At 52.2% G+C, this 26,594-nt stretch overlaps 4 protein-coding genes across 10 annotated transcripts; all 4 read right to left on the minus strand.

Annotated features, from left to right (window-relative positions):
• Positions 1–961: 961 nt before the first annotated feature.
• Positions 962–2,328, minus strand: Tmem95 (transmembrane protein 95). 2 transcript variants are annotated; one of them, XM_048366910.1, is made up of 7 exons: positions 2,163–2,328; positions 1,911–1,967; positions 1,626–1,706; positions 1,497–1,517; positions 1,288–1,368; positions 1,088–1,175; positions 962–995 (listed from the first exon to the last, which is right to left on the minus strand). In XM_048366910.1, exons 1-7 carry the CDS (start codon positions 2,326–2,328, stop codon positions 962–964), a joined length of 528 nt encoding a protein of 175 aa, XP_048222867.1. The 2 variants fall into 2 exon arrangements, with proteins under 2 accessions (XP_048222867.1, XP_048222866.1); XM_048366909.1 differs by having other exon boundaries at positions 1,288–1,392.
• A 180-nt stretch (positions 2,329–2,508) lies between these two features.
• Kctd11 (potassium channel tetramerization domain containing 11) lies at positions 2,509–5,233 on the minus strand. Its single transcript, XM_048366461.1, has one exon. The coding sequence runs from the start codon at positions 4,456–4,458 to the stop codon at positions 3,760–3,762; it is 699 nt and encodes a 232-aa protein (XP_048222418.1). The 5' UTR covers positions 4,459–5,233; the 3' UTR covers positions 2,509–3,759.
• A 653-nt stretch (positions 5,234–5,886) lies between these two features.
• Acap1 (ArfGAP with coiled-coil, ankyrin repeat and PH domains 1) lies at positions 5,887–21,134 on the minus strand. Of its 2 annotated transcripts, none has more exons than XM_048367173.1 (22): positions 20,875–21,134; positions 20,307–20,364; positions 17,646–17,765; positions 17,440–17,493; positions 17,296–17,354; positions 16,872–17,055; positions 16,696–16,740; positions 16,484–16,579; positions 16,329–16,403; positions 16,139–16,245; positions 11,184–11,235; positions 10,994–11,094; positions 9,892–10,015; positions 9,594–9,805; positions 9,026–9,095; positions 8,800–8,894; positions 8,548–8,714; positions 7,898–8,070; positions 7,063–7,172; positions 6,869–6,979; positions 6,550–6,599; positions 5,887–6,057 (listed from the first exon to the last, which is right to left on the minus strand). In XM_048367173.1, the coding sequence occupies exons 1-22, from the start codon at positions 20,925–20,927 to the stop codon at positions 5,957–5,959; spliced, it is 2,217 nt and encodes a 738-aa protein (XP_048223130.1). In that variant the 5' UTR covers positions 20,928–21,134; the 3' UTR covers positions 5,887–5,956. The 2 variants fall into 2 exon arrangements, with proteins under 2 accessions (XP_048223130.1, XP_048223129.1); XM_048367172.1 differs by having other exon boundaries at positions 16,139–16,248; positions 20,875–21,132.
• On the minus strand, positions 21,022–26,153 carry LOC125366460. Of its 5 annotated transcripts, XM_048367175.1 has the most exons (9): positions 25,418–26,153; positions 25,067–25,171; positions 24,858–24,929; positions 24,313–24,401; positions 23,689–23,940; positions 22,677–22,835; positions 22,466–22,585; positions 21,828–21,902; positions 21,022–21,151 (listed from the first exon to the last, which is right to left on the minus strand). In XM_048367175.1, exons 1-8 carry the CDS (start codon positions 25,879–25,881, stop codon positions 21,844–21,846), a joined length of 1,320 nt encoding a protein of 439 aa, XP_048223132.1. In that variant the 5' UTR covers positions 25,882–26,153; the 3' UTR covers positions 21,022–21,151; positions 21,828–21,843. The 5 variants fall into 5 exon arrangements, with proteins under 5 accessions (XP_048223132.1, XP_048223135.1, XP_048223134.1 ...); XM_048367176.1 differs by lacking the exon at positions 21,022–21,151 and having other exon boundaries at positions 21,618–21,902; positions 22,466–22,576; XM_048367174.1 differs by lacking the exon at positions 21,022–21,151 and having other exon boundaries at positions 21,618–21,902.
• Between the last annotated feature and the right edge of the window lie 441 nt (positions 26,154–26,594).

The raw sequence follows: 26,594 nt of genomic DNA on the forward strand, positions 1-26,594 counted from the left end.
AGAAGGCATAACACAGCAAGTTTAGTTGGGCCCAGCAGGAGGGGAGGCCAGGCCTCACAACAGTAACACAATGGAGGGACAGTGTGCCAGCGGCCTGACTGATGTGGTTTCACCTCAGAGGGAGGGAGTTTTCCAGAACTCTCATTCCCGGATTCCTAATCAGTCACAGGAGGGCCCAAAGCAGCTTCCCAGAATGAGTAGAGGGATTGTGGGAGTGCTGGTGGTGTGTGTAGAGGATTCTTTCCTTCTGTAGATAATTTCCTGGCATTGGTCACTGCTGTCTGATTGGTGGAAGTTGGAAGGGGAGGAACTTTCCAGCTGTGGGCTCCTGGGTTCCTGGAGGCCATCTGGCTCTGGGATTGATTTATTGAAAAGTCTGGGATTTAGGGTCTAAAAGACTTGAGCCAGCTACTTGAGCCTAGGCTAGGCAAGAATCACAGTTCAAAGCCACCCCGGGCAGGAAAGTCCGTGAGACTCTTTTTTTTTTGGCCAGTCCTGGGGCTTGGACTCAGGGGGCCTGAGCACTGTCCCTGGCTTCTTTTTTGCTCAAGGCTAGCACTCTGCCACTTGAGCCACAGCGCCACTTCTGGCCATTTTCTGTATTTGTGGTGCTGGGGAATCGAACCCAGAGCCTCATGTATATGAGGCAGGCACTGTTGCCACTAGGCCATATCCCCAGCCCCTTCCGTGAGACTCTTATCTCCAATTAACCACCAGAAAACCAGAAGTGATGCTGTGGCTCAAGTGGTAGAGCCCTACCCTTGAGCTGAAGAGCTCAGGGACAGTACCCAGGCCCAGAGTTCCAGCCCCACGCACCGACAAAATATAAAATAAAGTAAAAGACTTGAGCCTGTGGGGCTGGTACTAAATGGTGGCTTGTTCCCCCTCCCCAAGGGATGTGGAGAACTTGGGTACACACTCATTAAAGCTGAAGGTTGAAGGTGAGGAGGCTGTCGCAGCTTCACAAGTCAGCTTTGGCTTGGAGGTAGTAGGCCCTGAGAGAAGGCAGAATCGGAAGGAGGCTGAGAGTCGAGCAGTGGGGAGCTGAGGGGCTGGGGCTGGGGTGAGAGGCCGCCCTCCAACTCACTCCACCAGAAGGCTCAGCCCACCCAGAAGCAGGGCAGCTCCGAAGATCGAGGAGAGCACAATCCTGGCTTCCCACAGATCATGACTTCCTGTAGGGTACAGGGGAGGCCGTGGCTGATCCCGGGAGCCACACCCGTGGCTGCTCAGGAACCGTGAGGACTCGGGGATCCGGGCAGGGCCGGCCGAGGTGGGGGTAAGGACCTGGCAGGCAGCGCTTTCGGGGCCAGCAGGACGCCTGGAAGCTCTCGCAGGTGGAGCAGTTGTACACGATGGTGCTGCCGCCTGCCGGAGACAGCAAGAAGTGCGCGGGCTTCCCCTCCTGCTCCCTGACTCCCTCCCCCAGCTCGCCAGTCCAGGCTGCCCTGGAAGCCTCTTGCCCGTCCAGGCCACCCCTTCCGATTTCTACTCACGGCAGGCAGGGGCGCAGAGAGCTGAAATAAGAGACAGAAGCAGCCAGGGGTAGATGAGCCGCTCGGCCACCCACCACTTTGCCACATGCCCCTAGGCCTCCTCAACTCCATGCCCTGCCCCAACAGTACCTTCCCTGGTGTACTGGGGGATCTTGGTCTTTCGAAGCCATTGCCAATAGGGAGGAAGTGAGGAGATGGATGCTTTGATTTCTGGGGGGGTTGAAAGGGCAACTATAGTGCCTTGTGCCCCAGCAGTGACAGCTCACACACTTCTATACCCAGTCCTGTTCCTGAGCAGCCCTCCTCCTTGCTCCCCTTGCCCTCCACCTTGCCCCCCTTGCCTTCCACCTTTCCCTGCTGCCCATTCCCCTCCTTGGTGTCCTCCCAAGCTCCAGGCTTTCCCTTTGCCCTCACCTATGACTCTCAGGACTCTGTGAGTCTTCTCTGTGATTTTGTTCATAGTTATCTCATCTGTGGAGATGATAAAGGACCAGTGATTCTCTATCACTGATGATTTTGAGGGCTCTCCTGCTTTTGTAAGATCCAGAGTTTCCCAGAGGGAGAAGCCAGAGAGGGCTATGAACTAAGGCTATGACTTGGGGGACACAACTTGGAAGTCACATACTATTCTATCCCCTGGCATGGGGGTGACAGTTTCAGGGTTACCTAAAGCAAAGGCTGAGAAATCTGGGGGAACCCAATCCTTCCACTGGGCATCCAATGGGCTGGTTAGCCGAGCCAGGCGGCCTCGCAAGTCATGGGTTGGCAGGCGACAAAAGATACAGGCCTTGGCAACTGCCAGGAAAATCCCACCCAAAGCCAGCACCCACATGAAGCCTGCTGGGGGGGATGGGGTGGGAGCTTGGCCCCTCTGAGCTATAAAGGCCTCAGAATACACTGTGATCCTGGTTCTAGCCTCTGGCCTGGGAAGTTCTAGAATGTTCTGAAACAATGCCACTGGAACAGGGCTTCTGTTGTAAGAGGAACAATAACTTACACAAGACTGTGGTTCCAAAAGAAATTTTATTTTTCTTGTAAGTCATCAGTGATAAATAATAAGCAATTCTTCAAAGTGAAGAAGTCATACATGTTTACCCCTTCCACTCAGGGTCCCAGAAATCCCATCCCTTTCCATATCCTCCCCCATTTTCCTAAACTCTTCATCTCTACTCTCAGCCTAGGGCAGCCTTGGGCCTTCCCTGACTATCTCCTAGCAACAGGCCAATGGTTGCCTCAGCAACCAAGAGTTCCCTGCAGGTCTCAGAGGCCCAGCTAAGCCCAGTTACTTCTATTACCTCTCACAGGAAGATCCTAGTGACTCAAACCCAGACAGGCCCCTCCTGCCTACATGGTCATGTGGGCACATAAATTCATACACACACACACACACATACACACACACACCCTGTGATTAAACTAAATCACCATCTAGTCACATCCATACCGCAGATATGCCTATGCCAGAACAGTTGCTGGGCAACCCCACACAGGCCTGGACTTGTAGAAACCACAGAAGGACCATCACGTAGACACAGGAGTCAGCAACACAGATGGGATCCAGGATGCCAGGGACCCACGCATCAGTCACACACATTGGCTGACAGGATAACATACATACAAAGGAAATGAGACTAGGACACAGAAAGATACTGTCTTCCTTCTTGTGGCCAGCCCTACCTACAAGAGAGGATCCTTTGGGTCCCTTGGAATTTTTCTCCTAATTCCTGATGTCTATCTAGGGTGGAGTGTGGTCTGTCCATAAGTAGCCTGGAACAGCAAGGAACTCCACCTTCTTAGGTTCCAGCGTGTTCTGATCTCTCTTTGGCCAACCCACCCAGCTCTGGAAAGGAAGCCATAGTCAAGGAGACCAAATAGGACAATGCAGTTTCTCCTCTCCCTCAGACCTCAGTACCTCTCCAAGATTCTGCTGGGTTTAGCTTGGGGAAAGAGGTGTACCTCACTTTTCCAGATCCTCTGAATACTGATCTTCAACCAAGGAGGTTACCAGAGGTCCCAGCTTTGGCCATGAACAAGCCAGAGAAGCTTTGCTACCCTCTCCCCCCAAGAAAAGCACCAGTCTAGACCACTGGACCACCACCGTGAGCTTTCATAGGCTTAGGCTTGGGAATCCTCGCCGCATATGCGCTTCTGTCAGGTGCAGAGGACCTCCTGACTTTCATAGCTCCCACACCAGAGCTAGAAAGAGGCTGCATTCCTTCTCCCATCCCCTCCCTTCCCCACCATCAAACGGAGGGCCACTCCCTCAGTGGCGAACAAAGCGTAAAGATCTAGAGTTGAGGAGATCTTCAGGGTCTGGAAAGACCGAGTCCAGTCGGAAGCCATGCTCCAAAGCCACCCGCAGCACCTCCTCCAGGAAGCCCGGCGTGCCTATCACTTCCCGACGATCGCCCGGTCCCCCAGTCCACAGGGGCTGCAGCCCCAGTCTCCCGTACTCTCCTTCTGGGAGTTGTGCTGGACGGGGGGCCCACTCTAGATGAAAATGTGGGCCTCCTTCTGCCCTGTCTCCATTGGCCACACCAAATCGGGTCCGCAGGGCGCTCAGACACTCGGGGTCAGTGCAGAAGAGGTTGGCACGGAAGATGTCCAGCTGGACCGAGCTCAGCTCGTAGTGGTGCGGGCCCTGGCGAGCGGAGAAGTGCACCTGGCGTGGGCTGACGTCCACATCCGCGTGGAGCAGGGCGGCCGTGGGCGCGGGCGATCCTTGCGAGGCCTCCAGCTCCCGGAGGGCATCCAGGAGGGGCTGGATCTGGTAGAAGTCAGCCTCCGCCCTGAGAAGCGCGGTCTCTCCATACCCACGGGGCAGGTCTAGTCGGCCCAACCGCAGGAAATTGAGGATGTGCCGGAAGGCCTTGCCATCCCGGTCGATGAAGTAGTGGCCACCTCCTTGGGGGTTGACATTGGGAGGCACGGGGGTGTCAGCCCTAAACATTGCCCCCAGCATGGAGTCTGGGAAGCGGGTCAGGGTCTCCAGAGTGGTGGAATATAGCGTGCCCCCCACATTCAGGGTCACGGGGCCCCCAAAGGAAGGGGGCGAAGAGGACACAGGAGGGGGGGAAATTTTGGGAGGTACAGAAGACAGGGCAGAAGGAAAGGCAGAGTGTCCTGGGTGTGTGTCGAATTGAGTGATCACAGTTCAGACTCGAGTCGGAGGCACAGTAACAAGTACAGGTAACAGGTTGGTAGCTTCACCTCCAGCTACCTGGGTGGTAATTGGGGTGTTCTGGGCACAGAAATCCCCGCAAAAATAAGAGAACAAGTGGAAAGAGCGCAGGACAGGTAGAGAAAAGGGAGTTTTGATTCAGACGTATCTGGTTCTGCGAAGTCAGCGATTCCTTCCGTGGTCTTTCAACAGTGGGTTTCCGGAATCCAACCAGCAGGTGACGGTGGCGAGCACTGAACAGACCCGGGAGGGCTCAACGACAGTTTCTGGGCAGTTTCGTCTTCGCCGTGGGCGAGGCCACACTGGGCTCCCGAGACCAAGGCCAAGCCAGGCTCCGGGCACGGGTTCCAGGAGATGCAAGAGGTGTTGACCGGAGCGGATGGCCAAACGCCCCGTATCGGCTGGGCGCCTAGGATGCACGCTCAGTCCGGGCAGCGAGGGTCCGAGGGCTCTGGTGGAAGCAGCTGAGAGTCTCTGCAACTCGGGTGCCTCCGCCTTTCCTAGTTATGGCCTGCTGCCTAGGTCCTCTCCGCCCCCAGGAAGTGGCCTAAGGGCAGTGGCCACTGGCCCTTTAAGAGAGCCCCGCCCCTTCCCTCCCCGGCCCCGCCCCTTCCCTCCCCGGCCCCGCCCCTTCCCTCCCTACGCCTTGGGGCTCCGGGCCTGGCGGTGGTGGGAGCTGAGCTGGGAGCCGCGAGCTGCCGACGGGAGGGACGTCGCAGACGGGGCGGGCGGGCTGGACCCGCGCGGGGGTGGGGTGACTCACGCGCGTCGCCCCGGATGTGGCTGCGACGGCCCGCGGCTCGCCAGGTGCCTCCACCCACGTCTTCACCCGGGCAGTGTCGGGAGCGCCGGGTGCCCACAGCCCCAGTGGGAGGGCCAAACCCCGGCGGCGGCTCTCGGGCTTCCCCGAGGGGGCGAGTGCTGAGCCACCGCATTCCGGGGATGCCTCCGGGCCGACAGGGATGACCGCGGGGAGATCCTCGGTCCTGGGCACAATGCCCTGAGGGAGGGCAGCTCATTTGGAGGGGGGGGGGGCAGGCCTGTCCTGGCCGGGAGCCTTGCCCTCGGGCCGCTGGGGTCCAGGCCATTTCGTATCCTCCCTCCCAGTTGTCTTCCCCCCCCCCTCCCAACTGCTCCCCGACCCCGGGGCGGGGAGTCACAGTGTACATGCCCTGCCCAAGGTGGTGCCCAATAAATGAGTTACAAAGAGAAAAGCAAAGCATAGAGGCTTTAATGGCCAAAAAGGCAGGGATGGGGGGGGGGGGTGACCCGCTTGGGATCAAAGCGTGTGGAGGTCGTGACTCCTACGGCTCAGCTTTTCTGGGTCGTCTGATGCCATGAGGGAGAAGTCTCGGAAGATATCAAGATAAGTTTCATCTCCTAAAACGAAGGAAGTTTGGGAAGCTGGGCCCCAGTCAGGAAAGGCAGTGGGCAGCCCAGCGTGGGTGCAGCGCAACTCTGGCGTCCATTCTGTGTTCTGAGGGCTTAGTTGTGTCTGATGGGGCCAATACATATTTTTGTTGTTCTCTGAGGGGCTTGAACTCAGGGCCTGGGTACTGTTTCTGAGCTCTTTCAAGCAGGGCTACATTCTACCACTTTGAGCTACAGCTCCACTTCCGGCTTTTTGGTGGTTAATTAGAGATAAGTCTCAGGGACTTTCCTGACCCCATTGGCTTTGAATTGTGATCCTTACATCTCAGCCTCCTGAGTGGCTAGGATTACAGGTATGAGCCACCAGTGCCCGGCCCAATACACATTTGTTGAATAAACAATGGCATTAATTAAGGTGGACACGAGGGGGACAGGTAGACAAGCGCCAAAATACCAGAATTCCTGTTGGGCCTGGGCTGTGGGTGTAGGTGAATACTTTACCTCCCTGGCCCTGGTCAGCTTCAGCCTCCCTCATCTTTGCCAATCGTAGCCTAAAAGGATGGGGGTTACAAAATAAATGTTAGTTTCACTCCTTCCCAACTCCCCATCCTTTCACCGGAATTGTGTTTCATTCATCTGTCTCATCAGTGTCTTAAGATTCCAATCAGCAAAGTCAGTGCCCGAGCAAACCTCCCGGCCCCACGCCCCCTACCCACACAGGAGGGGTTGGGGGAGAGAAGGGGCTCCTTTCTTTTGCCCAGCCATGCCCCTCCCTGGATCTTAAAGCTAAGCTGTAGCCCCAGCCTTCAGGCTTTCTCACAGGGTAACAATGTCAGCGTTGGCTGTTTCCATGGCGATGGTCAGAGGGTCCCTGCCCTCAGAGTCCCGAGCCCCCAAATCGGCACCCCGTTTCAGGAATAGGCAGGCAAGCCTGGAGAAAACAGCCAAATTCAGCAGTCCGGCACCCACTCCAACTACTCTCCCCACAGCTGTCAACCGGCTAGCTGCTCCTACCCAGTGTGGCCCATAATAGTTGCGTGATGGAGTGGTCCCCGGCCCGCACTGTCTACTTGGTTCACGTTTGCTCCATTCTGGAGGAGGAACTCACAGGCCAGAAGAGAATTCTGTGTGGAGGAGTCAACAGAGCATCTTTACAAGTGGATTTCCAGATGTTTTAGGGGTATGGTAACTAGGCTTGGCTCTGGCTTTTTTGGGGGTGGGGATGGGGGTGCTGGCCTTGGGACTTGAACTCAGGACCTGGATACGATCCCTGAGCTCTTTTGCTCAAGACTAGTGCTCTACATCTTGAGCCACTCCATTTCCACTTTTTTTTTTTTTCCAGGTAGTACCTGGGTTGAACTCAGCTTTTTTCCCTCAAGGATGGCACTCTACCACTTGAGCCATAGCTCCACGTCCAGCATTTTGCTGGTTAACTGGAGATAAGAATTTCATAGGCCTTCCTGCCCAGGGTGGCTTCAAACTGTGATCCTCAGATCTCAGCCTCCTGAGTAGTGAGGATTACAAGCAGTACCTGGCAGGCCCTGGCTCTTATATATTAAATACATATATTTATAGTACATAGCCATAGGCTCATATATTGAACTCATAGCACAATGCTATCAGTCTAGACTTCTTACCAGTTACACTATCTGTAGTTTACAGATTTGGAGACTGAAGCAAAAAGAGATTAACTTGTTCAAAGTTGGCTATAAGTGGCCTAAATTCAAACTTAGGTTCTCTGCCTCTAAACCAACTCTTAGCAATCAGTCTGCATTGTTTCTCTCTTCCTATGGGTAGGGATCCCAGGAGCCTTCAGGAAGGGTGGGGTAGAGAGGCCCACTGGGCTCACAGCAGCTGTGGCTCGGATCAGTGGTGTGGCATTCTCCTGACCCCCATGGACCCAGTTGACATCAGCTCCATGGGCAAGGGCATCAGCCATGGTGGGAAGGGATGGAGGGTGCCCAGCAGATCGGAACAGCAAGGCCCCAGGGTGCAGGCTTCCCAGGTCATCAGAGGGAGTCTCTGTGAGGGGAGGGAGTTTTGTTAGGGGGAACCAGTGCTGAGTCTGCAGAGAGAAACTTCAGCAGTCCCCGATACTGCAACTAGACAGGTCACTTCTAAATTGTGGGAAGCCTTTGTGACTCAAGATGGTGGTGATGAGGGTGTGATTACATGTGTGTGTCGGTATATGGGGCGGGAGGAGTGGGGGTTAGCCAGCATCACTAACCTCATCCTGTCCAACCACCCCAACGGGCTAGATGTCATAAGTGAGCTGACTGACAGACTCAGCTCACACCCTTCTTCCCAACATCTTTGGAGATCCCAAAGTCTCCTGCCTCTTCTCATGCTGTATATGTCTCTTATGTAGCCTTCCCTGCCCCATATTCCTCCCTGTATTTAGTGCTACACCCCATTCTTAGTCTCTAGTGGCTCCCTATAGGGTCTGGCACAATGCTGGCATATAGATGATGTTCAGCAAATGTCCAACTAACTCTATACCTGGCTTAGATACATTCCCTGGCCGGGGCCTGATGCAAGGCTTTGGGGGCACAAGAGGATGCCCTCTTAGGGGTCCCCTGCCACCCCTTCGCCCTCGGATCTCAGGAAGTTTGGTCAGGAACTTCTTCTCTACATATTTAGCATGAATCCAGGCCTCCTTCTCCTGCCTGTTGGGGAAGAAAAAGGGGGCATTCTTTCTTCCCATCCCCCTCCACATGGAGAGGAGCCCTTGTCCCTGCACCCCAGCCTCACCGGGAGCAGGTGGGTCCTGGCTTCTTCACTGCCATGGCCTCCACCCGGGCCTCGTAGATCTGGTTGATGACAACATTTCCCAGCTCACACATTAGCTTCAGGAGGCCCAGGCAGAGAGAAGGGCGAGGAGACAGACACAGAGGGAGGAAGATGCTACGTGGTTAGATGTCTGGGCCTATAAGGGCTCCTCAATCCTTGTTCACAGTCTTTATAGTACCCGGGTTACCCTCACTAGCTCTGGCTCCCAGGAGTCAAGGGTCAGAGAGCGGACTTTGGAGAAGTGAACACCGAGGCTCCTAGAGGGCCAGAGAGGAAAGCATGGCCATTGTGGCGTGGGAGACTGCTGCCACTAGGGAATGACTTGAGGCAGAGCTCCGCTAGTTCCTTCTGCTTATCTGTGTTTCATCCTCTCCAGCTGCCTCTCTTCTCCCATAGCACTTTGGCCTGAATAATTCTTCCCATGCCATTCTCCTCCCTGCTTGCCTCAGACCAGCTGGGAGTGAGAGCCTTATATCCATGCTAAGACCTCACCACCCCTTCTTCTGAGACAACTCCACCCTCAGCAAGCCAATACATCCCTCTGGGAGGCCCCCCAAACCTGGCCAGACAAGGTCACTATAATGGGCTATGCCTGCCTGGTTGCATCTTGTGCCCCTGCAGGCATGGCCAAGCACTGGGCATAGGTGACAGAACCATGGAGTAGGAGGAAGACAGGGCAGAGCAGAGGACAAGAGCCTGTGGGATGGGCAGGGGCCACACAGGAGTGAGGAGAAGCAGAACTGTAGGGAAATGACCTGTGGATTCCAGAGCACTCAATGCAGAGGGTGACCCCAAGATTGATGCTGGCCCACTCTGGGGCTGGCTCCCTGCAGTCACAGCACTGGGCGTTGCCATCCACACTCTGCACCTGGGCTGCCACGTGCCCAGCTCCCCCAGATTCCCTTCCCCTGGCTGTCCCGCCACAGCCCAGGGTGGCAGCATAGCCAAGGGCCAGGTGTCCTGCGCTCTGAGGAAAATCAGAGAAGAAACCATGACCAGGGGGCTCCCCCATCTCTCAGGGCTTCCTGGCTTTGCACCCACAGATCAAGGTACCTGGCCTGGCCCTCTGGGGCTGTCATCAGGGCGAGCCTGGCTGAAGGCCAAGGCGATGCTGCTCTGCACAGCACTGGTCCACAGCTGCAGGAGGCGCTCAGAGTCAGCTTGGAGTAGGCAGCACCTAGTGTTGGGAGTGAGGGGAACAGGGTGCCATCTGAGGTCTGGAACACCAAGTGGTAGGATGGACAGGCCAAGAATCAGCTGATATTCAATTATGTCCAGTTGTACTGGTTTAACATGCTATTTATCATAATGAATTCCAGAAAATGAAAACATGGGTTATTCATATTGTTATGCGTGGTGGTGGTGTTTGTGTGCTTTTTCTTCTTTTTTATGCCTTTTAGGGGGAGCAAAAGGGAGGTGCAGAAAGGGAGGCAGGAAGAATGAACAAATGCAATCATGGTATTCAATATAAAGAAGGTGGAAAATGGACTACGCAGCTTGTGGGAAAGGATCCGAGGGAAAAACTGGGGGAAACTGAAGGAAGGGTTGACATCATCCAAAAAAGAAATGTACACATCACCTGAATTATGAAATGGTAACTCCTCTGTACAACACCTTAATAATAACAATAAAATTGTATCTTGAAAAACTGTATATGTGGGGCTGAGAATGTGGCTTAGTAGTAGAGTGCTTGCCTAGCATGCATGAAGCCCTGGGTTTGATTCCTCAGTACTACATAAACAGAAAAGCCAGAAGTGGTGCTGTGGCTCAAGTGGTAGGTTGCTAGCCTTGAGCAAAAGGTTGCTCAGGGACAGGGCCTAAGCACTGGCGCTCTACCATGTGAGCCACAGCTCCACTTCTAGCCTTTTGGTGAATAACTGAGGTAACAGTGTCATGGACTTTCCTGCCTGGTTTGACTTCTGAATCATGATCCTCAGATCTCAGCTTCCTGAGTAGCTAGGATTATAGGAGTGAGCCACCAGCTCCTAGCTAGTGCTTCTGTATCAATAATAATACTCTGTCACTTCCCCCAAATGCCCCTCAATCCAGACTCAAGGCCTGGTACTACATTGGGGATGAAGGTTCTGTTTTGATTGCCACATCTTTCTGGTTGCTAAACAGACATTAGAGTGTCACTCTTGGGAACTGTACTCACTTGCTGGTAGAAACCACCTCAAAGCAGAAGCGCCTTTCTGAGTCTGGGCAGTGTTTCACTGTACAGAGTCGAAGGTCATCCACCACCACAGTCACAGGGTCCTGGTAGAAGAAGGTGATAGAGAGGCTGATGTCCAGCCACAGGGAAAGGCTGAGTTTCCCTGGAACCCAGGCATCCAGGACCTACCCACCTTATACTTCTTCTGGTAAACCAGTTGGTTGTTCTGAATGGTGAACCAGCGTCTACAGGAGGTAGGAGGTGAACATAGTTATGGATAAGGACAGCCTTGGATGAGGCTCAGGAAGGGATGGAAGACCAGCTGTGACCTTTCCCCCATAAGGACTTTGCTGAGAGGAGACTTGCGCTGACCACCCCATGAGACATTCCACAGAAGGGTGGACAGTTGTACAGACAGAGACACCTAAAGAATCGTCTTCACATATTGGGTAACTCACATTGAATATATTTATAAGATAGCATTCCAGAAGATGGCAGTAAAATTCTTTAAAAAAAATAAGTTTAGGGGGCTGGGAATATGGCCTAGTGGTAGACTGCTTGCCTCGCATACATGAAGCCCTGGGTTTGATTCCTCAGCACCACATAAACAGAAAAAGCCAGAAATGGCGCTGTGGCTCAAGTGGTAGAGTGCTAGCCTTGAGCAAAAAGAAGCCAGGGACAGTGCTCAGGCCCTGAGTTCAAGCCCCAGGACTGGCAAAAAATAAAAATAAAAATAAATAAGTTTAGGGGGCTGGGAATGTGGCCTAGTGGTAAAGTGCTACCCTTGAGCAAAAGAACTCAGGGACAGTGCCCAAGCCCTGAGTTCAAGCCCCTCAACTGACAAAAAAAGTCTCATGGACTTTTACCGCCCTGGCTAGCTTGGAAACTGGATCCTCAGATCTCAGCCTCCTGAGTAGCTAGAATTAAGGATAACAAGCATGAGCCACCAATGCTCAGCACTACCATTTTTGCCTTGGTGGTCAGTGCTATTAGAAGCTTTTATATTTCTGGCAGGGGAAATAATGGTCTCCCACTTGCTAGTCTGGTCTTCTACTACTTGAGCAACACATCTCCAGCTCTGTTTCCTGGTAGTAAATTTTTTTGCCAGTTCTGGGGCTTGAACTCAGGGCCTGGGCACTGTCCCTGGCTTCTTTTTGCTCAAGGCTAGTGCTCTACTTGAGCCACAGCACCACTTCTGGCTTTTTCTGTATATGTGGTGCTGAAGAATCGAACCCAGAGCTTCATGCATGCTAGGCAAGCACTCTACCACTAGGCCACATTCCTGGCCCCTTCCTGCTGGTAATTTTTTTTTTTGCCAGTCCTGGGCCTTGAACTCAGGGCCTGAGCACTGTCCCTGGCTTCTTTTTGCTCAAGGCTACCACTCTGCCACTTGAGCCACAGCACCACTTCTGGCCGTTTTCTATATATGTGGTGCTGAGGAATCGAACCCAGGGCTTCATGTATATAAGGCAAGCTTTCTTGCCACTAGGCCATATTCCCAGCCCCCTGCTGGTAATTTTTGAGGTAGGGTCTTACTTCCTATCCAGCTGTGTGCCAAAGCCCTAATATGCCTCCTCTAGGTTTGCTATCTTTGCTAGGAGCACAGTTTTGTCATTGCCTCCAGCTGCCCTTGCTGGCCTGGGGGTGGAATCAAAGTAGCCCTCATACCTCCACTTCTAGTTCTGCTGTTTAACTGAAGATAAGAGTCTCAGGGACTTTTCTCCTGGGGCTGGCTTCAAATTGTGATCCTCAGATGTCAGCTTCTTGATTATATAAGCATGAACCATTAGCACCTGGCTCAGAATACTTGAGACAGGGCCCATGTAGCTCAAGCTGGCCTTAAACTTACTATATAGCCCAAGGTGGCACTGAATTCATGACCCTCCTACCTCCATCTCCTGAGTGCCGAATTACAAGCATGTACAAGTGTACCCAGCAACTGCTACAATTTTGACAAATGATTGTATCTTAGGGAAAGGTCTCCCCTTTCTTCTTTGCTCCCGGGCACAGCATGGGCTGGTAGTGCCCTCTGGGAGAGGAAGAAGCCTTGTCAGGACACATCACTATCTTGCTCCAAACCCTGAACCTACGCCCCTAGGGTCTCTAGACTCCAAAGCTTGGCAAAAAGTCAAGAAGGCTCTAGAATAATTCATACCTACATTTGCCTCTACTTCCTCCTCCTTCAACTCTGTCCAGACCCAGGGCTTGCCTCCTCACTGTTCTTCAAATACCAAGGTCTCAAGGCCTTGGCTCTGGCTTCCTTCTACCTAGAACATTCTTCCCACAGATAGCCTTAACAACTTGACTCAAAAGTCATCTTGTGGGAATGGGAATATGGCCTAGTGGCAAGAGAGCTTGCCTCGTATACATGAAGCCCTGGGTTCAATTCCCCAGTACCACATATATGGAAAACGGCCAGAAGTGGCGCTGTGGCTCAAGTGGTAGAGTGCTAGCCTTGAGCAAAAGGAAGCCAGGGACAGTGCTCAGGCCCTGAGTCCAAGGCCCAGGACTGGCAAAAAACAAACAAACAAACAAAAAAGTCATCTTGTGGGCTGGGAATGTGGCTTAGTGGTAGAGTGCTTGCCTAGCATACATAAAGCCCTGGGTCCGATTCCTCAGTACCACATAAACAGAAAAAGCCAGGATCAAGTGGTAGAATACTAGCTTTGAGCAAATGAAGCTCAGGGGCAATGTCCAGGCCCTGAATTCAAGCCTCAGGACTGCCCCCCCCCAAGTCATTTTGCTAGGGATTGGTGGTTCACAACTATAATTCTAACTACTCAGGGGGCTGAGATATCAGGATCATAGTTCCAAGCCAGATCAAACAAGAAAGTCCATGAGACTCATCTCAAACTAACCCACAAAAAAGCCAAACGATGGGCTGGGAATATGGCCTAGTGGTAAAGTGCTTGTCTCGTATACGTGAAATCCTGGGTTCGGTTCCTCAGCACCACATATATAGAAAAAGCCATAAGTAGAGCTGTGGCTCAAGTGGCAGAGTGCTAGCCTTGAGCAAAAGGAAGCCAGGGACAGTGCTCAGGCCCTGAGTTCAAGCCCTAGGACTGGCCAAAAAAACCAAAACCAAAACCAAACAAAAAGCCAAACGAGGAGCAATGGCTCAAGAGGTAGAGCAGCAGCCTTGAGTGAAAAAGCTAAGGAACAGGACCTAGGCTCTGAGTTCCTAATACAAGCACAAAAAATATCACCTCACAAGTCCTACTGTGACCATAGGTAGAGAAATGGCCCAGTGGTAGAGCTTTTGTTAGCAATGCTTGAGACCCTAGGTTTGATCCTTAGCACTGAAAAAAAAAAGAAAGAAAAGACAAGCCAGGCGCCAGTGGCTCACACCTGTAATCTTAGCTACTTAGAAGGCTGAGATCTAAGGATTGTGGTTCAAAGCCAGCCCAAGCAGGAAAGTCTGTGAGACTCTTATCTCCAATTAACTGTCAGAAAACTAGAAGTGGTCCTGTAGCTCAAGTGGTAGAACAAGTGCTAGCCTTGAGCTGATGGAGCTCAGGGACAGTGTGGAGGCCCAGAGTTCAAGCCCCACAACCAACCAAAAAAAAAAGACAATGCACTGCCTGCCCAGTTTGCCATGTTCTTTACTGTATTCTTTTTTTTTTTTTTTTTGGCCAGTCCTGGGCCTTGGACTCAGGGCCTGAGCACTGTCCCTGGCTTCTCTTTGCTCAAGGCTAGCACTCTGCCACTTGAGCCACAGCGCTACTTCTGTATATGTGGTGCAGGGGAATTGAACCCAGGGCCTCATGTATACGAGGCAAGCTCTCTTGCCACTAGGCTATATCCCCAGCCCTCTTTACTGTATTCTTTTCCTTCTATGGCAGTTTTTTTTTTTTTTTTTAACTAGTCCTGGGCCTGGCCTTGGTGCTGTCCCTAAGCATCTTTTGTTCAAGGCTACCACTTGAGATACAGCAAACTTAAAGCTTCTTCTGTGATTAATTTGAGATAACAGTCTCATGGAGGGCTGGGAATATGGCCTAGTGGCAAGAGTGCTTGCCTCCTATACATGAAGCCCTGGGTTCGATTCCTCAGCACCACATATATAGAAAATGGCCAGAAGTAGAGCTGTGGCTCAAGTGGCAGAGTGCTAGCCTTGAGCAAAAAGAAGCCAGGGACAGTGCTCAGGCCCTGAGTCCAAGGCCCAAGACTGGGGAAAAAAAAAAAAAGTCTCATGGGCTTTCCTGCCCAGGTTGGCTTCAAACTATGATCTTCAATCTCAACTTCCTGAGTACCTAGGATTACAGGTGTAAGCCACCAGCGCTCAGATAGAATTAGAAATATTAGAAATATAACAAATAACCTACTTACTTCTTATGCTTATTGTCTGTTTTTTGCTGATGGAATGCATGTTCTATGAAAAGGGTTTTTGTCTATTTTTTTCTCCTTCTGTACTTAGCATACCAAAACCACTACTCAGAAAATTAATGCCAGACATGGTGGGACATGCCTATAGCCCCACCTACTAAGGAGTCAGAGGATCTTGAGTTCAAGACCAGCCTGGAACATTTAAGAGGCTTAAGGAGATCTGAGAATCATGGTTTGGAGCCAGCCTGTACAAATTCTAAATTAACCAGCATAAACCAGAACTGCAGGTGTGGCTCAAGTGGTAGAGCACCAGCATGAGCAAAAGGTACAAGCAAAAGCATAAGGTCTTAAAAGTCCCTGAGTTCAAGCCCTAGTACTAGCAAAGGGGGAGAGGGGGCAGCTAGCCAGCCAGCCAGCCAAGTACCAATGGTTCACATTTGTAATCCTAGCTACTCAGGAGGCTGAGATCTGAGGATCCCATTCTCAAGTCAGCCCAGGCAGGAAAATCCATGAGACTCTTATCTCCAACTGGCCACCAAAAAGCCAGCAAAAGGAGTCATGGTTCAAGTGGTAGAGCACCAGCCTTGTGGGAACAAGCTGAGAGACAGTAGTTGGGCTCTGATTTCAAGCCCCAGTACATATCACACTCACACACACACACACACACACACACACACACACACACACACACACACGCACAGCTTACAAACAAAGGTATGGCCCAAGTAGAGAACATGCTAGGCGAGCATGATGCCATGGGTTCAATCCTTTAGAACCAGAAAACAAAATTAATTTGGTGGGTTTACTTGAGTGTCCTCTCCTTACCTGCTCCAGGTCTTAAATGCATTGCTGGCCCGTTTGAAGAGATGTCCTTCCATAACTAGGCCATTAGGCCCCTCCTTTAGACTTGGCTCTGGCTCTTCCCCACCTAGCTTCTGGGGGCACAAGAGGGTCAAAGGGCAACTGAGATGGGCAAACGGCAAGGCCATAGGCCTGTTACAGTCCCAGACCTTACCTTCTGTTTCAGCAACACATGTCTTTGTTCCATATCTCTTTTCTCTCGTGCTGAGTTCAAGACCAGCTGGTGCAACTGGGCATAGAAGAGACATCTGAGAAGTTCAAGCCTCCCTCATTCGAGCCTAACGATCTGCTTATTCCATGGGGTCCTACCTGGGCACCTAACTCCTTGCGATACTGGGCCAGCTGGTTCAGCTCCTCATGGCCTTGCTGGAAATAGGTAGCCTGAGCTTCCACCAAACGCAGCACCTGGAGGACAAGGTGGGCAGGCACAGAGCAGAGGAAGGACTGCTTTCTGTTTCCCCTCCTGCTCATCAGCAGGCTCCCTTCCACCTTACCTCCCACCCCCCATCACCAGAACTTACAAACTCCATGATGTCAAACTTCCTCTTGTCCTCAATCACATTGATCTGAAGGCCCCAAAAGACCTCAAATGAGTCTTGAAATCATAGCACTCCCTACCACGGCATACCAGGGGACTCACCAGCCTCGAGCTGGAGACACCTGAGGCCCCCCTGAGAGGACAGGCTGGGGCAAGCACCTGAAGGGCATAATCCAATGCCCGTCCCTGGTACCCAGCTCGAGCAGTCCTCAAGGCAGCTCCAGCTTCTTCTGCCTCCTGGGCACGGCGCCTGGGGACCTCTGCATGATGGGCCAGGGCAGCCTCCAGGCTTTCAGCCCCCCGCCAGAAATCCCGACGAGCCTCTCGGAAACCCCGGAGGCCTCTGGGAAGGGGAAGACAACAGAGAATCACAGATGGACCCGCCTGCTCCCAGCAAAGCATTCCCACAGCATGCATCAGCATGCATAGCCAGAAACCCAAGGGAGTCCTTGGAATGGAGGGACAGAAATCAAGCCACTAGAAACCCCCAACCTCACAGCTCCTTCCATCAGGAGGGCCCCTGTGATAAAGGGGATAGAGGGCTGGTTTCTGGGAGACAAGGCCCCATTCCCTCCCATCTCACTCCTTGACCAGGGTCTGGATTTGCTGCTGCAGTGTGTGTTGAGTAGCATCAAGAAGTTCCTAAAGGAAGCAGAAGTTGGCAGGTGGGGCTCAGGACCACAGACATCCCATCTCTGCCCCCCACCCCCAACCTTTCCCCACTCACTGAGTGGCTGTCTAGCTTGTGGTTCAGGCTCACAGTGAATTTGTTGAGACACTCCTGGGGGAAGAAGAGGCACAGAGAGAGCACTAGGTGTGGGACAACAGGGCCTCCCAATTCTAGATTCCTCCTGCTATGGGATGAGTCCTCTTCTGCTACAGCATCTCCTTATCCATCTCTCCCCAGCTCCCTCAGGTTCACACCCCACATACCGCCATCATGGGCTCTGGGGGACCCAAGTGAGCTAGATCACAAATGCCAACAATGAAAGCACGGCTTGCAGCAAGGTAATGACGCCCACTTTCCAGGAGGCCTGTGCCCAGCTTGAGCAGCTGAGAAAGAATGGGGGCAACAGAGAAATGTGCCATCAGCCCCCAGAACAGCTGACACTCTCCATCCATGCCCCAGTTCTTCTCCCCTTGCCCAAGGGTAGGTTTCCCCTTTCCAGCTTCACCTACTTTCCCTCTAGCCAGGCTTAGCTTTCTTTCAGCCCTAATACACCTGTGAGCTCTGCTCGTGGGCTGCTGTTGCTCTGATACAAAATTCCTGCCCATTCCTCTCAGCTAGCCAGTCTCCAAAGCCACTGGCAGCCTTATGAGAGAAAGAAGGAAAGACAGGAAGGAAGAAAGGAAGGAAGGAAGGAGAGAAAGAGAGAGGGAAGGAGAAGGGGAAGGAGAGAGGGAGGAAGGGAGAGTAGAAGGATCAAGTCCAAAACTTCAAGTAATAAAGTCTATGGACTTTATTATTAAGTGTATTCTGCCAATGTGAATTTCCTGATTTCGGCAATGCAGCAAAGTTGTGTAAGATCCGCCATTGAGGGGAGCTGGGGTGATAAGTAAATGGGCTGGCTCCCTCTTGGCTATTCCTGTAGTTTATGATTAACCCAAAATAAAAGTTTTGTTTTGTTTCTTTAGTTTCTATGTGCTGGTCCTGCAGCTTGAACTTAGGGCCTGGATGCTGTCTCTAAACTTTTTTTGCTCAAGGCTAGCACTTTACCATTTGAGCCACAGCGCCACTTCTGGCTTTTCTCTGGCAAATTGGGAGATAAAAGTCTCATGGACTTTCGTGCCAGGATTGGCTTTGAAACGCTATCCTCAGATCTCAGCCTCTTGAGCTAGAATGACAGGTGTGAGCCACCAGTGTCCAGCTGTTTGTTTTTATGCTTATTTGACAATACTGACTGGGGCTTGAACTCAGGCCTCAAGCTATCACTTGGCGCTTTCTGCTCATAGCTGGCACTCTACCACTTGAGCCATGCCTCCAGTTCTGGCTTTTTACTGATTAACTGGAAATAAGAGTCTCACAGATTTGTCTGGTTAGGCTGGCTCTAAACTGATAATCTGAGATCGTAGCCTCTTGAGTAGCTATGATTATGATTGTGATCCACCTGTGCCCGGTGAAAATAAAAGGCTTAATTAAAAAAAATTTGAGGGGCCGGGAATGTGGCCTAGTGGTAGAGTGCTTGCCTAGCATACATGAAGCTCTGGGTTCGATTCCTCAGCACCACATAAACAGAAAAAGCTGGAAGTGGTGCTGTGGCTCAAGTGGTAGAGTGCTATAGCCTTGAGCAAAAGAAGCTCAGGGACAGTGCCCAGGCCCTGAGTTCAAGCCCCAGGACTGGCAAAAAAAAAACAAAACAACCCTCAAAGCCAAACAAACAAAACCTAATAGAAAAGCCAGTCCCAGGTGGCTCATACCTGTAATCCTAGCTACTCAGGAAGCTGATATCTGAGGATTGTGATTCAAAGCCAGCCTGGGCAGGAAAGTCTATGAGACTCTTTTTTTTGTTGTTGTTTTGGTTTGGTTTTTTGCCAGTTGTGGAGCTTGAACTCAAGGCCTGAGCACTCTTCCTGAGTGTCTTTTGCTGAAGGCTAGCACTCTATCACTTGAGCCACAGCGTCACTTCCAGCTTTTTCTGTTCTGTTTACTTCTGGCTTTTTCCATATATGTGGTACTAAGGAATTGAACCTAGGGCAAGCACTCTACCACTAGGCCATATTCCCAGCCCCTCTATAAGACTCTTATCTCTAATTAACCACCAGAAATCTGGAAGCATCTACAACTGACCAGCAAAATGCTGAACTAGAGGTGTGGCTCAAGTGGTAGAGCCATCTGTGAGTGAAAAAGTTGAATGAAAATTAGAGGCCCTGGGTTCAAGCCTCAGAACTTGAAAAGAAAGGAGAAAGAAGCCGGGTGCCAGTCTGTAATCCTAGCTACTCAGGAGGCCGAGATCTGTCCACTGCGGTTTGAAGCCAGCCTGGGAAGGAAAAATCTGTAAAATTCATATCTCCAATTACCCATCTAAAAGCTGTAAGTGGAGCTGTCGCTCAAGTGGTAGAGCACTAGCCTTGAGAAAAAAAAGTTAAGGGATAGTGCCCAGGCCCTGAGTTTAAGGCCTAGGACCAGCACAAAAAAAAAAAAAAAAAAAAAAGGAAAAGCAAGCAAGCGAGAAAGAGAGAGAGAAAAAAAAACCTAGTAGAGAAAATAAAGGTATATCCTTTAGAGAAAAATAATGCAGAGTAAGGAGAACAAGAGTGTGTATACACACTCATGTGTGCTGTATACTGTTTTATCAAGAGTGGTCATGTTTAAATGTTTCAATCCACAGTAGAGAAGAAATGGTCATGTTCATCCCAAACATTCAGGGCCTGGCACAACTAAGAGGCTCAAACGCTGAATATATGTCAACAAATGAGTCTTGATTTTAAGCTTTGAACACCTCAAGGACATAGAACTACTGCTTTTGTTTTTCTGTAGTCTTCCATGTACCTACTTTACAGTTAGCACCCAGTAATCCTAGAACTCATTCCCAATCTCCTTGGCCTTCCCCTCTTATCCTAATCTGGTCTGGGTAAATCCTCTGTCAGGATCACCTTTTCTAGACGAGTCTCCAGTTCTGACACTTCAGCTTCCACCAGCTCTATAGAGGCTCTGGAAAAGAAGGGATGGGGTTATGGGAAAGAGAATGGGTGCACTGGGTGGTCTGTCTTATCAGGGCATATACTGGGGTCTTTGGGTGGTGGGTACAGATAAAAGCTTCTAGGTTAAGAAGGGCTTCCCACCCGCCTGCTCTTACACACTGCACAGTTTAAGCTACTAGAACCCAGGCCACAGCCGGAAGTGTGAGAAGGAGGGTGGATGTGGCTAGGACAGGAAGTTGCTAACCACCCTGCAGCAGGTGCTGGGGGAGGGGCAGGATCCCAGTGAGGAGGAGGAGGAGGAAAGAATGCCAGCATGGGGTGGGGAGAGGACAGAGAAAGGCCAGAGACAGGGGCAGAGGGTGGGGAGGATTGGAGAAGTCTGGTTTAACAGCAAAGGTACCACTTTGAGCTGCTATCTCCCTCCTGCCTCTGAGGCCTTCTGCCACAAGGGCAGTCTGGCCTGGAGAAAGCTGTGCGTGTGTTGGACCTTCCTCAGATCCCCAGACCCGCACACACTTACCGGAAGCGGGGTGAGTCCTTGAGACACTCTTCAAAATCCAGCTTCACTGTCATCTTAGCTTGGCTGCTGTGGGCTGAGGGCCCTAGAGATTCGGGCAGGGGAGGATGCAGACGGAGGCACTCCCTGCCCCAGGAGTAGTGATGAGGAAGGAGAGGATCCTCTGCTGGCCCAGACCTGGGGTGCAATTCTCTCCTCCAAGGGCAAGGGGTATCCTAGAAGGAGCTCTCACCCCACACTTTCAGACAGTGCTGGAAGCTGGTGGGGGTAAGGGTGGAGCCTGGGCGGAGGAGGGGGCCTGAGATCAGACAAGCCATAGCCCCGCCCCCAGACACTATCCTGCTGTCACCTTCCTCTTGGGGGCCCTGGTCTCTCTAGTTCTCCTTTAGTGATGTGAGTTTGGGCCCCATCTAGGTTCAAATCCTGGCTTTGTCACTTAGCGGCTGTATGATCCTTGGGCAAGTTCTCCAGTTACTCAGTTTCCTCATCTGGAAGATGGAAAGTAAAATCCCTCCCTCCAGGGTTATCATAAAAATTAAAATATTTTATTGGCAAATTTGTGGCAAAGTAAACATTAACTATATTAGTCATTCATTGTTGTCTTGCTGTAGCTTGGACCCGTTAGGAATCCTAGATTCTTTTCTTTTGTTGTTTTGGGTTTGTGTTTTTGAGACAGGGTCTCACTATGTAGCCCAGGCAGCCTCACTTGAGATCCTTCAGCAGTCTCCTGATCCTGTTTCTTGTTGAGTCCAGTCTCTGGACTATTCCCAGCTTTCTTCTCTCTCTGATCTGCTTTTTTTATTTCCTGTGTGTGAACACCCTTGAAAAAGCTCCACTCCTTAACCAAGCAGGTTCAGCCTGGGTATTCAATTCACAACACCCAGATTCCTGATCTTCTTCTCTTTATTGTCTATCCCTAGGGTGTGTGGACAGGGGATGATTACCCTTTCCCTTACCCCCACCCCAATCAAGCTACATCTTCCATGGTCTGGTTTCCTTTTCCAGAGTCCATTGGGGCCGCAGGGTTTCATCTGGAGAGAAGAGGTTGGATTAGGTAGGGGCTTTCTTGCAGCAGGCATGAGATCTTACCCATGTGACCCCTACACTTCTTAGGTCCTACTCACTTAGCCCCTTTGCCTCCCTGGCCAGTGAAAGCACCCCTTATTTCTGCCCGAGCTCACGTGTGCGCCCATTCCGACTTGGAGGATTCTGGCTACTTTCACATTTACTTTCTGAGCTCCCTGGGCTTCGGCAGTTTAGTCCTTTGGCCCTCAGCCACTGACACCAGTTGGATGACACCTGAGACCTATGGTTTTTGTAGGACATGGTAGTACCTAGAGTGGGGTGGGATGGCAAAGAAGAGTCAAGAAGCCAAAGAGCTAGTGGTAGTGCCAGGCTTGATGGGAGTTTAAGCAGAAACAAGGGAGGCTCAGAACCCCTTCTGTCTACAATGTCAGCTTCAGACTCTGGGATGTTAGGGTCTCTCTTAATCACTACCTGCTACTGATGTACTAGCTTAACAGGACTGGGAGGCTAGGAGGTGGGAGCTTGCTAAGAGCCTAGGCCCAGGGACATGGGGACCTGGTGCCCTCACCTGGCTGCACTGCTGTCACTGCCATACCCAGGGAGTCTTTGGTGGCCTTATGCTCTCTACAGGTGCCTCCTGTATGGTCCAATAGACGTACCTCAGTGCTTATGGGCAAGCCTGTGGAGTCTGGAATGAGGATGAGAAGAGCACGCAAGCTGGCTGTTAGTTCTCAGCCATTCCCCCACCACACCCCCAGGCTGTCTGCCCTGGCTCTCACTGTCCTGCTCATCTTCTGTGTCCTCTTTAATCTCCGGGTGAGAGCCGGACCTCAGGTATCTTCCTTTGCTGTAATATTCCTTACGCTGCTGATTGATATTCTGCTCTATAAGGATGGGGGCTGAAGCTGTGGGGAAGTAACTTCCATAGGCAGAGGAATCTGGGGAAATCACCAAAACAATTGGGAGTCTATGGCTACCAGCTGTGTCCACTCATCTCATGTTCTCATCTCAGTTACTTCTCTTGCTTCATCCTCCATTTTAGAAAACCTTCAGTGACCTTTCCATTCTCAGTGATCCTCTTGGATATGTGTATGTGTGTGTGTGTGCTGGTACTGGTGTTTGAACTTGGGGCCTCACTCTCTCACTTTGCTCCCCCTACCCCCTAAAGCTGGTGCTTTACCACTTGAGTCACACCTTCACTTACAGCTTTTTATTTTTATTTTTTGGCCAGTCCTGGGGCTTGGACTCAGGGCCTGAGCACTGTCCCTGGCTTCTTTTTGCTCAAGGCTAGCACTCTGCCACTTGAGCCACAGCGCCACTTCTGGCCATTTTCTGTGTATGTGGTGCTGGGAAATTGAACCCAGGGCCTCATGTATACGAAGCAAGCACTCTTTCCACTAGGCCATATCCCCAGCCCCACTTACAGCTTTTTGTTGGTTCCTTCGAAAAATAAGTCTTGGCTAGTTTCCATCTGTGATCCTCAGATCTCAGCCTTCCAAGCAGCTAGGATTACAGGCATGAGCTACCAACTCCTGGCCCTCTTGGGTTTTCTATTCTTCACCTGCTAGTCATTTCTGATGGCCACCCTGAGTGGGGACTCCACTCCAGCTGTCCTCTTTCTTTCCTGGGTGACTTTTCCACCACTGCCTGTGCCAGGCAGGACTGTAGGCCCGCTACAGAGGACAGACTATGGTGCTCGACTGAGGAACATAGAGTCTAAGCGGAACATGGGCTCTGAAACTGGCACTACAGTACAACTCCTTTGAGATCCCAGAGCTTCCCATTGCTAACCGTTGGCATTTCCGATGTGACTTGAAGTCCCTGGGCCAGTCTTATCTCTGACATCTCTGGTCAGTCTTCCGGTCCAATCTCTCTCTACCGGCTTGGACTTTGGATTTATCATCACACCCTGAGTACCACTACCAATGCCAGAACCACTCTCACTGCCGTCCATGTCGCTGTCCAAAGGCAGGTTTTTCTGAGCCTTGAGAAACTTCCCTTCGTTGTAGTGTATTTTGCGATGCTTGTCAAAATCGCTGGAGTCTGTGGGCCAATGTGAGAGGTTGGCTTTCTTGCCAGACTCTCACTAAAACCTACCCTTTCTCCTTTCTTCCTTTCCTTCTCTTCTTTCCTTTCTTTCTTTTTCTTCCCTTCTTGCCTCCCTTCCTCTTTTTTTTTTTTTTTGTGCAAGTACTAGGGCTTAAAATCAGGGCCTATGCACTCAAACTTTTTTGCTTGAGCTATACCTCCACTTATGGCTTTCTGGTGGTTAACTGGAGGTTTAGTAAACGTCTCATGGACTTTACTGCCTGGACTAGTGAGTAGCTAGAACAGCTACCAGTAAGCCACCAGTCCCTGGCTGAAGCCTCCCCTTTCTACTTATTGTCCACCTCCTCCCCCCCATCTGTATCTCACGTGTCTTGGAAAAATCATCTGTGGTCCTTGAGCTTCTGTTATCACCATACTGGAGGACCTTGGGGAGGAAATTGTCCATTGTTGCAAACCTGAAGTGGAGGGAGACTAGTTGGGGGATGCAGAAGGGATTGAAAAACACAACGGGAACAGGTGGGTTGGACCAAACTAGCTGATCCCATTTCCCACGGGTCCTGGTCAGATTTGATGATAGGGATTTTACATCCCATTTTAGTAGGGTAGTGGTTCACTCTTATAAACCTAGGTATTCAGGAGGCTGAGATCTGATGATTATAGCTCAAAGCCAGCCCAAGTAGTTAAATCCTTGCAACTTTTATCTTCAATTAACCAGCAAAAAGTTGGAAGAGGAGGTGTGGCTCAGGTGGTAGAGCACCACCAGCCTTGAGCAAGAAAAAACAGTGAGTGCCCAGGCCCTGAGTTCAAGTCCCAGTCCAAAACTTGTACCCTCCCCACTCCCCATCTTAGGGGGCAAAAAGAACTGCATCAACACATTTCAAGGCACATCTCAACTCTGTCATAACACTCACTTCTCTGATAGTGCTTCCGGAGTCACCTTGAAGGAGGGCCCTGCAGATAGGTCCTCATCACTGTCCTGCATCCTGCAAAGAGGGAGCAGTGCCAGGCGTGGGGCGACATACGGTCCCCAAGCCTTCTCTACCTCCTCCCAGGTCCCAGGTCCCAGGTCCATTTGTTAGAACAAAGAGTCTAGATGGAAAAGCTGACTGAGGCTTGGCACCTGTGGTAGGGGGTGCTAGGCTCATCCACCTTCATAAAGCCATAATCTTTGTCAGAAGGGTGGTAGGTAGCCAGGATGTTCATCTCATCCCAGCGCTGAGACTTCCTAAGGGGAGGGGGAGAGACCATTCAGTGACCCCTTCTTCACGGCTTCTCAGTCATTAAACACTTTTCTATTCTCATTTACGGATGGGGTCAGACCCCATAACCTTGGTACTGTGTCGCTAGGATTTGTTGGGCGAGTCCCGAGACCTGACATGCCACCCCGTGGTCCCCGTGTGCTCTCCCGACTCCGCCCCTCGGGCGTTCGGGGCTCCCCTCCGGGCTCGGGTGCCGGAGGGCCGTCTCTTACTTCTCCACGGCGGGGGATTTCTGCACGAGAGTGGAGCTGCTGTTTTTTAGGATGCCCCGAGGCCGGTCTTCATAGCTGTTCGAACAGGTCGATCCCGAGTGCCCACTGCATCCAGGGCTAAGCCCCCCGCGCTCAGGACTGGACGCCCCGCTTATACCGGGGGTGTTGGCTCTTCCAGGGGCGATGCTGGCCCCTAGGCTATGGCCAACAACCTCCCCAGGGTGCTGACTGGGCCAGGAGCCGAGGGTCGCTCTTCCATCGGAGGGCCGGCAGGGATTAGGACAGGGAATGACGAGGCCCCCGGCGTGCAGCGGGGGCCCGGAGCCTGGAAACAGAGCAACCCTGGGGGCCAGCTTGGCGTCGGTCTCCACGCCCCGGCCCCCTGAGGGCCTTTCCCTTGCGGCTCTGCCGGGGATCTCCCCTTTGAGGCCGCCAGCAGCTCCCAGAGACCCCGGCTTGTCCATGGCCCCGCCGGGGCACTTGCTTTCCGTCAGCCCTCCCCGCCGCTCCGCTTCGCATAGCCCCGCGCCGGCCGCCCTCCCCGCCGGGGCTCGGGTCTGAGTCCGCCCTGCCACGGCTCCGGGAGCGGCGGTGGGCGGACGCCGGACTCTCGGGATCTCAGGCCGAGCGCCCCGCCCGAGGGCTCGCCCGGCCCCGCGGTCCCACCCAGATATCTTCTTTCTTTGTCTCCGCGCCTCGTTCCCGCCCTTCCCCTGCCATCACCGCCCAGCTCCGAGCCGGCCGTGATCGGGATTGTGACGTCCCCAGCCCCCCGCCTCACGGAGCTCGGGAGCCCGGGGGCGGCATGGGGCGTGGCATCTAACAAGGCCTCAGGGGACGGGGCGGGGGTCTTTCGGGACCGTGAGCGCTGGGGTTCGAGACTGCCGGTGAGGATTCGTCTGGATTATCGGGGGGCTTTAAAGCCTGAGAGTGGGAAGCCGGGCGCTGGCGGCTCACGCCGGTGTTGTAGCTGCTCGGGAGGCTGAGATCTGAGGATCGCGGTTCGAAGCCAGCCCAGGCAGGAAAGTCCGTGAGACTCATCTCCGACTAACCACCGGAAAACCGGAAGTGGAGCTGTGGCTCCAATGATATAGCACTAGCTGTGAAACCGGACAGCGCCCAGGCCCCGCATTCAAGCCCCAGGGCCGACAACAATTAAAAATTAGAAAAAAAAGGT

The sequence above is a fragment of the Perognathus longimembris genome, chromosome 17, assembly GCF_023159225.1.
Source record: "Perognathus longimembris pacificus isolate PPM17 chromosome 17, ASM2315922v1, whole genome shotgun sequence".
NCBI classification, from domain to species: Eukaryota; Metazoa; Chordata; class Mammalia; order Rodentia; family Heteromyidae; genus Perognathus; species Perognathus longimembris.